The sequence below is a fragment of the Portunus trituberculatus genome, chromosome 34 (genome assembly GCF_017591435.1).
Source record: "Portunus trituberculatus isolate SZX2019 chromosome 34, ASM1759143v1, whole genome shotgun sequence".
Taxonomy (NCBI): Eukaryota; Metazoa; Arthropoda; class Malacostraca; order Decapoda; family Portunidae; genus Portunus; species Portunus trituberculatus.
In genome coordinates this window covers 5,148,450-5,159,623 of record NC_059288.1, presented here as the reverse complement: position 1 = coordinate 5,159,623, position 11,174 = coordinate 5,148,450, and the positions used below count along the sequence as shown (strand labels likewise).

Below are 11,174 nucleotides of genomic sequence, written 5' to 3'. Positions count from 1 at the left end.
TATCAATATACTTAGCTGATTAGTTCAAGAGACTTCCCAGCATCAATGTAACCTTATCTTTTGCCCTCTTCACCTTTACAAGACCAAAATTATATCTCAGTGAAGTATATTTTTAGACAAATTTTTCTTATTTTAAAAGTTAAGATGATTTATTTAAGGATTTCCCCACATCTAAGCCTTATATCATGTCTTTATCATCTTCACAAGATTAAAATATGTTACAATATTATATATAAGTATTTCCAGACATACCAAAATAGTTAGGATAATTTCTTTAAGGATTTCCTCACATCCAAGCATCAACATAGCCTTATCTTCCAACCTTATCAGCTTCATAAGATTAAAGAGTTACATTTGTATCTGATATTTTTAGCAATAAACTGCAGATAACAGGAGCGTATCAGTAAATCACCCTCAATAAAGTGCACAACATTCCACCGCTGCTGAATGATAAGGCCCTCAGCTCTCATAAATGGCTCTTGGTCTTACCATATTTAGAAGGGATTTAGAACACCTGGAACTGAGAGAATATTAGTTTTGGTACTACAGTTGGTATATGGCACGATAAGTGATTTTGGTACTAAAGCTGGTACATATATGGCAGGGTAAATGTTAATGAGGATGAAAAGCACCAGATATCAGTGGTCATATGGTGCTATGGCAAAGTACTAGGAGAGAGATGGCTGTGTATATAAGATAGTAAAGTTAATGGTCTGTGATGGAAAGACTATATTAAATAAACATTCATTAGCTCTTGATTAGTCTTGAGTGTATTAAATAGAGTATTTGTTCTTATATGAAAGGAAAAACAAGGGACTTCAAACACCCTGAATTCTGAACTAGAGTAGATTGGGATTTCAAACAGAAGATTGGATTTCAAACAGAACTGGAGAGAAGATTGTGGTTTAAAACAACTATCTTCTTTATAGAGAGAAGGTAAGGATTTCAAAGAATGGAAGAGAAGATTGGATTTCGAACAATTGGAGATTACAATTTCTAACACACAACTGGAGAAAAGATTCCCAGATTTTTCAAACGACAGAATCCAACAATTCTTTCTTTAAAGGGGAGGAAAAGAGCACTAGACAATTCTACACTTTATTGTTAATTTCCGCAGAGATCATTCACTTAATTAGCTGCACCTGGAAACACAATGTTCCATCATAGCCTCACTTCATAGCTGCTGCTCCATCTGTTCTCAGTAATCATAGTGACTCCTAAAGCAAAACAAGGAAAACATTTAACGCTACACAAGTTACTGACCTGAAATATCCTGCAAAAAACTACTGACCTTATAATGACAGGAAAAAAATAATGTAAAGATAAATCAGATACATTGTTTTGAATGATTTGACACAGTTTAGTTCCGTTATTAATGTAAAAGAAAGTCTACATTACACATTTTTTAGAAGCCTAATTTTGGCATTAAAGCAATAACACATAATTGGAATTGAAGAAAAAAAAAATAGTGCCATACATAAAAGTACTGACCATGTGATAAGAACATGACAAAAAATATATTTCATTTCAAACATTCATAACTAACTGTATTTTTGATTACTCAAACTCTTTTGTACAAAAAAAAAAGTATTAACATGTAACACAAACTAACAAAAAAGACTCAATTTCATTCATGACATTCACTATTCAGTACATTGCTATCATTAATCATTTCTGGAATCCCAAGAGTACATAGGTAGACAAATTATTGAACAGCTGCAGCTCAGTTCACAGCCTTGAAGTACTCCTTGCTGCCAACAGGGTCTGCCTTCATTGACTTGCTGCCGGGCTTCCACCCAGCTGGGCACACTGGACAGGAAAGAGAGAACAATGTTAATGTGCCAAGATATAGAGACATGGACACAAGACAACACAGGAAGTCTCAAGCACCCACCAATAAGGATTATATGTGGCAATCTCTATAAAATGTGCCTATTTTCAAGAATGCAAGAATGATACAAAAACACACCTTCTCCGTGCTTGTCGACAAACTGGAAGGCTTGGACCAAACGCAGAGTCTCGTCAACATCGCGGCCAACAGGCAAATCATTGATGGTGATCTGAAAGGGAACAAAATGAGAACAAAACAAATGAGTTTCTATAATAGAAATTCTGGAAAAGCATACATGCTGATCACTATCTGCACTGATTGGAATTGGTGTTATGCATGTCGTTATCTTCAATCTCCTCGGTGATGAGGAGAAAGAACTTGTTAGCCTTTGTTATAAACACTGTCTATGGAAGAAAAAGTTCCAACTCAGAGCAACACAACATAAGAGAACTTGCAAGCCTTTGTTATATACACTGTCTATGAAAGAAAAGGTTCCAACTCAGAACACAAAAGATAAAAGAACTTGCACTCCCACCCACACACCTGTCGTAGGTTCTGGTGGTCGTCAATGATGAAGAGCCCTCGGAAGGACAGGCCGGCGTCGTCCTTCAGCACACCATAGGCCTTTGAGATCTCCATGGACTTGTCTGCCAGGAGGGGAATGTTCATCTGTCCCAAGCCACCATCCTTGCGTGGAGTGTTCACCCTGGAATAAATGTCAAGGGTGTTTTCAGAAATGCTTTGCTCTCTCTTCCAAGGCCACAGAGATGATTAGTGAGGTTTTCAAGAGTGTTTCTACAGTTAATAATGTAGATGTCTTATCACATCTAGAACCATAAAAAAAAAAATAATAATAAAAAAAAAAAAAAACTATAAACTTAAATAAAGCCTTTTGAAATAGAGGTGGTGTAGCACAGAAGTGTTTGAGAATACAAGCCATGGTTGCAGCACGAACATAAAGGATTGGTGGAGGAAACTCGTGTGAATATTGTCTACCTATCATTTCCATCCATACACCTAAAAGCTTCCTATCACATCAGCACTAACATCTACCATAAGAATACAAGGGTTGATGCATGAAGTTGTCAGGTGTGCATGAGACTGTTCCACCTGTCATTGCTATCCTTAAGTTTGTCTAGTCTTTCTTTAAAGGTCCCTAATGACTTGAACACCTTTCACTGACAGCATTTTATCCATCATTTTCTCTTTCTCCACTATTTTATTATTCTTTTCCCTTAACCACTGCAGTGTATTAATCATGTTTTTTATTCTCTATTTCTGCATTCCTTCCCCTTAGTCTATCAATCATATTTTTTATTCTTATTTTATCATTCCTTTAGCCAGTACAGTATCAATCATTATTTTCAGTCTACTATTTCATCAATCATGTTTTATTTTTATCCTCTACCATTTCATCATTCCTTCCCCTTAGTGCATCAATTATGAATTTTTTTTTCTATTTTATTATTCCTTTCCTTTAGCCACTGCAGTATCAATTATTACTTTTATTTTATTCTCTACTATTTCATCATTCCTTTCCTTTAGTGCATCAATCCTGCATCCTTCCCTACAGAACAGTGCAGCAAGTCAACACACCAGGCAAGATGAGAGAAGTGGGAGTCGGTGGAGCAGGCAACGACCTCACACCCAATCTTGCGGAACTCCTCGGCACGCTCAGAGAAGGCGATGATTTCCGTGGGGCAGACGAAGGTGAAGTCAAGAGGGTAGAAGAAGAGAACCAGGTACTTCCCATTGTAATCCTTCAGGGAGATGTCCTTGAACTGCCCATTCACTACTGCCGTGCCACTGAAGGCTGGGGCGGGCTTGGTGAGGGCAGGCACCTGGTTGCTCATGTTGCTGGTCACCTGTATGGAAACAAGGTAAGTGGTGTTTGTTGTTGTAAAGTGAAGGTACCATCACTTTATAATTACTGAGTGCGTAAGAACATAACCAAATGAGGGAAGCTTGCAAGTCATTGTTCTTTATTTTTAATCACTTGGCTTCTTTTATATTTGTTAAGGCCACCTATTGTTGTAAAGTTTCACCGTTTGATCTACTGCAGTCTCTGATGAGACAGCCAGACGTTACCCTACAGAACGAGCTCAGAGCTCATTATTTCCAATCTTCAGATAGGCCTGAGACCAGGCACACTACACACCAGGACAACAAGGTCACAACTCGATTTACATTCCGTACCTACTCACTGCTAGATGAACAGGGGCTACAGGTGAAAGGAGACACACCCAAATATCTCCACCTGGCCGGGGAATCGAACCCTGGTCCTCTGGTTTGTGAAGGTATACTGTTGCTTTGTAACTACCGAGTGCAGAGGAATACAAGAAAATGAGGGAAGCTGCAAGAGTCTGTTCTTTATTTCAATCACTTGGCTCTCTTTCATATTTCTTATGGCCACCTGTTGTTGTAAAGTGAAGGTATACTATTGCTTTATAGCTAGTGGGCATTGTTATATACCTATCTATATCATTTACAAGGCTTCACTTTTACTTGTTATGGTTACTTTGCTAGTGTAAAGGGAAGGCATTGTTGCTTTCACCCTTTACTGTAAGGGTATACTGCTACATGAACAGTACTATCTCTGGTGTTACTGCTATGGGGGCAGGGTATACAAGCTGGTGAACACTATTGATGCTAACTCATATATTCCACTGTATATACAAATGACGCCACAATATCAATGTTAGATAGTCTGTCATAGTGCTAGTTGCTGTGGGTGGGGGGTGTCAACACTAGTTAAGCCTGCCGGGGGCAACAGCCAAGCAAGGAGTGCTTAGTCACCATCACAAAGCAAACAGTGCGATGATAGCGGCACGGGACACAAACTCACTAAGCCTAGTCTGAATAGCTATTATCCCCCACATCATCACCCATGTCAGACAGATGGAGCATACATTATACATAGCGAGTGTTCTGGGAGACAATGATCTTAAGCTCCTCAAGGTCACTCCAGTGGCTAAACATGCGGGAAGTTCAAGCAGTGCTATCGACGAGAAATGAATAGCGACTTGAAAGGGAGACTGTGGATGTACGTACTAGTGGTAGTGGAAAAGGAATAATTAAGCTTCTCAAAGTCACTACCAAGGCTAAACATGCGGGAGGTTCGTGTAGTGCTATCGACGAGAGAAACGAGTAGCGACATGAAAGAGGCTAGGTGTACTGGTAGTGGAAAAGAATAATTATGCTTCTCAAAGTCACTCCCCGGGCTACACATGCGGGAGGTTCATGTAGTGCTATCGACGAGAGAACCGAGTAATGAGTTGCGACTTGGTGGTGGTGGAAAAGATTAAGCTTCTCAAAGTCACTACTGGGGCTAAACATGTAGAAGGTTCATGTGGTGCGTATCTACATGAGAATTAAATAGCAACTTGAAAGATAGGAGAGGGTACTGGTAGTGGTAGTGTTGGTGGTGGTGAAGGCCATTAAGCTTCTCAAAGTCTTTCCCGGGGTTAAACAATAAGAAACATGCGGTGATAGAGTGACGCGCGTATCTGTCACCTACTGTACGCTGTCTCAAGTTATTCGAAGTCACGGCCAGGGGGAAACATGTGCTGGCTGGCTGGCTGGCTCTCTCTCTCTCTCTCTCTCTCTCGTCCAGTCGCTGGCCTTTACGTAAGGGTTACCTTGAACCCTTCCAAATGTTCCAGAAGCTTTTTTTTCCTAGGTTTTCCCCTGAAGCAAGCAATTGGCGGTTTTCAGCGGTATTTTATGGTACGAATGATATTTTTATGCGCCAAATGATGGTTTAACACACTCTAGTGCAAGTTTATGGTGTTTGCAAAGGTTTTCACGATGCCTGTGATAGTTTAACAAGCCGCATGATAGTTTAGCACCCTCTAGTGCAAGTTCCTTTTGTTTTTAAGCGTTTAACGATGCTAGTGATAATTTAACAAGAATACAGCATTCTTAATGAAAGTTAATCGGCTACTTGGGGTTTCCAAGAGTGTTTTAACGAGAACCCGCCTCAGTAAGATAAAACACCCATTAGAGAACCCACAAATTACATCTAGAACCTTTGTAAAAGCGAGAAAAAAATAGCAATGAAACAAAAGATGTCTTAGTTTAACTCCCCTCCCCCCTCGGCCAGTCACTGCAACTCAACAGGATGAGGAAATGGTGAGAGTGGCTGGCTATCCTGTGTGCTTGCTTGTGTTGCCTCATCCACACTCGCTGCACACCCCAGCACTTGTGCCTCATGTGTACAGATGTGATGAGTGTGAGTGTATTGCAAGTGGTATTGATCTGGTGGGTGTGACGCGTTAGAATCATTTCCCAACCTTTTCGCAGCGATTACCCAAAAATACAATTTCACAATTATCCATTACCCTAATGAACAAATACTCGTAATATAGGAAAAGAAGTAACTTTATTTCATACTTCAAAGGCAGACAAAATGGAAACTATGCAATACAATAATGCAAATCTATAATACGAAAAGAATTAATTTGATTTCATACATAAAGAGCATCATCCCATGCCAAACATCCATTACCCCAAAAATATGGGCTCATTACCCCACTGGGGTAATTTACCCCTAGGTTGGGAACCACTGCACGGTTAGATGAAGAAGGAAACTTGCCTATTTATTGCATTTTTGAGATTATTATTTAGCCACAAGAAAATTCAGAACGGGATAAAACTACTAATCACACTATAAGTACTTTCATCAAACGTATCTATTTGGTATATATTTGATAGATTATTAGTGTTTAGCCATGAGGAAGTCCACAAAGGGATAACATTACTAACCACACCAAGAACTTCATCAATCTCAGAAAAAGGTCAACAAAAAGAAAAACAAGTAAAGGAGTCAAGAGGTGATCTAAAAAGCGATAGAAAAAAGATGAACAGGCAAAAAGATGAAAATGCTTTATTATTTTAGTAGTCATTGTAGTAGTTGTTGTTTTCCCATTTCCTTTCCTGACTTTCTTTGCTTATGAATCGTGAGTTAATTCTTATTTTTCTTATTTCTTATTGTTCCTTTATTAACTTATTTCCGGTGCGTTTGAAGTGCTTCGTTGTTTAGCATAGTGGTGGTGGTGGTGGTCTTTCTCTTTGCTTCTTTATGTGATTTAAAAGTTAATGTGTGTTTGTTTGTCGTTATTTTATCCGCTGACCTTTCTTATCTAATATCTAGCCGTTACCTCGAGCACATCCTTAGCAACTTTAGTAACATTCATTAATGTATGTTAAAAGATTCTTACGTTATTTATGAACTAATAATTGCGTTTTCTAGTTATTGATCAGTTATTCTTGCTACAAAATAACTGTCAACAACAAATCACCTTGACAACACCCTTAACATAAATCAGAGCGTGTTAAGATTCCGACGTTATGTATGAGCTAGTAATTGCGTTTTCTAGTTATTGATCTTTTATTCTTGCTCAACTAACCCTGCCATCAATACATCACAAATAAACCACCTTGACAACCTTCAACATCCATTACAGCGTGTTAAAAGATTCCTACGTTATATATGAGCTATTAATTACGGTTTCTAGTTATGGATCCGTCTTCTTGCTAAACTAACTCTGCCTTCAATAAATCACCTTGACAACACCCGTAACATCCATTAGTGCGTGTTAAAGATGCAATATTCCCGTTACTTACTGCCATGACTCTTTAAAACGCCAATGAATTCCACTGGAGTGACTACAACTTGTTAACCCCTTCAGTATCATGACGCGTTTCCATATTTTTTTTTTAATTCGAGGGAAGTCTGGGTAAGGGTAACTCAAACCAAACAAAAAGGACCTACTTCGATGCCAGTTCCGGAGCAGGTCTTTCATTATATTACTATTACTGTTTGAACATCCTCCCCCCAAAAAAACTATAAATGCCTATACAATTCGCTTAGGCCTATCACAAACCGTCGAATTTCAAGGTCATACAAGCAAGCGTCAGTTACGAATTTAAGACTGCTGTTAGTAATTCTAATACATAACGGCCTGCATACATCCTTAAGCCTATAGAAACAGCCTATACAGCTAAAATAACGGGGAAGTAACGAATAAATGGCTCTAAATAACAAACTACATTATCGTCTCGTATTAAATGCCACGGTATATCTTTCAACCATTACATTTGTGACATTTAACAGTCGGAGGGTCTATTTAAACACTCACAACGGTCGCTATTCACCTACACAACGTACAAGTGGCAATTATAACGAAATAAACCATTGTCTCTTGTTGTTACATGCCCAAGGAACCTTTAAATCATCATATGAAACCATTCAACAGTCTATTCGCCTCTTTCCACCGTGAAAATACACTTCAATTAATCTATATACCTTTAAAAACACCTGAACACACATTCTTACATCATAAGCATGGTAACAACAAAAAATAGAAAAAAAATCCAAAACCTTGATTCTACACAAAATACCCAAAGTTACTCAACCTCTCGTGCTGTAAATCGATAAAAGGATCATTACACACTTTTATCACCCTTATAGACTATAATATAAGGGCAATATTAAGTTGAATACTGACCTGAAAGTGATGTGCTTACTGCGAGGTGTCTGGGGAGGGACTGGGAACCGGTAACTGGGGTGGGTGGCTAATGTCTGCTACGGATGAGTTGCCAGTTCGCTATTCCCAGTCTGCCTTTCGGTCTACCGGCCGATCTAGCCCAATGCTCTATCTCCTCCCTTGTCTTAGAAACAGCCCAAAGTTTTCTGTTTTCTTTATATCCCTTGATTTTTTGGTTATTTCAGTGTTATTTCTGCGTGATTTGTTGCTTTTTGTTCTTATCTAGCTCAGTGTTGTGCCTAATGTCATCTGTTTGGCTACATTCCTTGATTTTTCTCTTCTTTCTCTGATTTTGCGGCTATATCAATGTTATTTCCTTGCTCTATTGTGTTTGTTCTTATCTAGCCTAATGTACTGTCTATCTCTCTCTTTCACTTACTTAGAACGGCTAAAGTCTTCTGTTTTCTATATTTCTTGATTTTTATCTTCTGTAACTAATTCTGGCTATTGCAGCATTATCTTTCCTCTTCTCTTCTCTCTCACTCCTTTCCCATTCTCTTATCTTCCTTGGAAATCCTCAAAATGCCCCTGCATGGGTTTAAATGCAGAGGGTTAGGTTGGGTTAGAATTCGGTATGTGGTCTTGTGTTCTATTTCTTCTTATCTAGCCCAATGTCCTGTCGATCTTCCTCTCCCCTACCTTAGAAACAGCCCAAAGTGTTCTGTTTTCTGTATATTCCTTGATTTATCTTCTGTTCCTGACTTTGTGGCTGTTTAGATATTATTTTTGTGTTCTCTGGTGTTGTTTGTATATATAGCTTATTTCTCTTCCTATACAAATAGCCCAGTGTGTTGCATTCCTTCCTATACTTTGATTTATTCGCTCGAGTTAAAGATTTTTCTAATATTTCCCTATTTTCGTGGCCCTAACTTACTATCTGTCCTTATCAAACTTATTTCTCAGCCCACCACTGTCTTCCATGCCTTCAAAACGGCTAAAAGTGCACAAATTTACAGATAAACCTTCATTTCTTTGGCTTTACTTAAGATTGTTATGAAATTCATGAGTTGTCTAATCTAGTATTACTTCCGTGGTCACAGTTTACTCTTGTTTTACGTTTATGTGGCATAATGATATGTTGTAATGCAGTTTTGGTGGTTATATTGTCTGTGTGTTGTTGTGTGTTTGTGTTCCCGCGTCACCAGTAGCAAATATTGACGTGTTTTCCTATCCTAGCGGTGACTTCCTTGAATTTCACCGCCTCTGTAGGAAAAGTCTCCTTGGCAACTCTAAAGAGACGAGACGGCCATAGCATGTCTTCCCCTCCCCCTTCTCCTCCTCATCCTACCTACTTATTCCTCCCGTCCTCCACCACCTCCTCTTCCTCCTCCCTTATCCTCTTTCCTCCGTACCTCACACTACCACTCTCCTCCCATCCTCCTTCCTGTTCGACCCCTCCTCCTTCTCCTCCAGTCTTCCTTCATATCCGATATCCCCCTTCCTCCTCCTCTTCCTTCCTCTCTTCACTCGTGTATATCATTGCCTCTCCTCCTCCTCCTCCTATTTCCTCACTCTTATACCTCCTCCTCCATAACTTTTCGTCTTCGTACGCGGCTTTGGCCAGCCCGCACATCTTAATTTGAGTAGGCTATATACATTTTTTTTTCCAGTTACCTCAATATTGTTTGAATATTGAATGGAGGACAATGGAAATGAATAGCAATGGATAAAGTTGAAAATCATAAAATGCAAATTAGATTACTCTCAAGTTTTTTTTCCATGGTGTTGAAGTTTTTTTTTATGAAATAAGTGATATAAAAATATCAGCTGATAAAGAAACAAACATTCCTTGAACACGAAAGCTATGCCACTTTTTTTTAGATACCTAGTCAAAAAAGGAAAATAAGTTAATTTTTATTTATACCAAATTATAGACAAAATTTTGATCCACTCAGCTGTAGCCTACACACACACACACACACACACACACACACACACTCTCTCTCTCTCTCTCTCTCTCTCTCTCTCTCTCTCTCTCTCTCTCGTAGCAGCAGCAGTAGTAGCTAATAAAGTACCTAGTAGTAGTAGTAGTAGTAGTAGTAGTAGTAGTAGTAGTAGTAGTAGTAGCTAATAAAGTACCTAGTAGTACTAGTAGCAGCAGCAGCTATTATTAGTATTCGTATTAGTGTTAGTATAATAATAATAATGATAATAATAATGATAATAATAATAATAATAATAATAATAATAATAATAATAATAATAATAATAATAATTATTATTATTATTATTAGATTGCCAATCTACCACATGTTTTGAATTAGGGTTGCCATATATGAACTATCAAGATTCCGGACACCTTCATTAACACCTGATTATGGTCCTGATATGATACTGAAAAACATGAGGCGGCGTTCGGAAGGCTGCGAACACCGACTTCATACATGACCCATATACTTCAGAGTCTTGGCCGAAACCAAACCAAAGCAGCTGCCACTCGGTGAACCCCTCTCTCTCTCTCTCTCTTTTTTTTTTTTACAAATTGATATTACAAAGGTAAAAATAGTAAATAGCCAAAAGTTCACGGTGAGTTGCCGAGAACTATCTTTGACATAATATTAGTACATGAGAAATGCAATGCAATACAAAATAGTAACAATAGTTATAAATTATAAACTAAATAGTAAAAATTGCACACAATAATACAAGATGCCATTTCTTACATAGTCTTTCTGGGATACACGCCCTTTCACTTTTCACTAATTACTCTCTCTCTCTCTCTCTCTCTCTCTCTCTCTCTCTCTCTCTCTCTCTCTCTCTCTCTCTCTCTCTCTCTCTCATCATTTCAACCCAAG

General features: G+C 38.5%; 1 protein-coding gene across 2 annotated transcripts; it reads right to left on the bottom strand.

The window, feature by feature from the left end:
- Positions 1-1,084: 1,084 nt before the first annotated feature.
- Positions 1,085-8,492, bottom strand: LOC123512705 (peroxiredoxin 1-like). Of its 2 annotated transcripts, none has more exons than XM_045269243.1 (5): positions 8,341-8,492; positions 3,428-3,696; positions 2,375-2,537; positions 1,970-2,060; positions 1,085-1,809 (listed from the first exon to the last, which is right to left on the bottom strand). In XM_045269243.1, the coding sequence occupies exons 2-5, from the start codon at positions 3,682-3,684 to the stop codon at positions 1,724-1,726; spliced, it is 597 nt and encodes a 198-aa protein (XP_045125178.1). In that variant the 5' UTR covers positions 3,685-3,696; positions 8,341-8,492; the 3' UTR covers positions 1,085-1,723. The 2 variants fall into 2 exon arrangements, with proteins under 2 accessions (XP_045125178.1, XP_045125179.1); XM_045269244.1 differs by lacking the exon at positions 8,341-8,492 and adding an exon at positions 5,349-5,691.
- Positions 8,493-11,174: the final 2,682 nt, after the last annotated feature.

Excerpts from the sequence above, each read along its gene's own strand:
- LOC123512705 (XM_045269243.1), bottom strand. The coding sequence starts at position 3,684 with ATGAGCAACCAGGTGCCTGCCCTCACCAAGCCCGCCCCAGCCTTCAGT. Across the intron at positions 2,061-2,374 it reads ACCACCAGAACCTACGACAG|ATCACCATCAATGATTTGCC; the intron begins GTGTGTGGGTGG and ends GTTCCCTTTCAG. Across the intron at positions 1,810-1,969 it reads TGTCGACAAGCACGGAGAAG|TGTGCCCAGCTGGGTGGAAG; the intron begins GTGTGTTTTTGT and ends TTTCCTGTCCAG.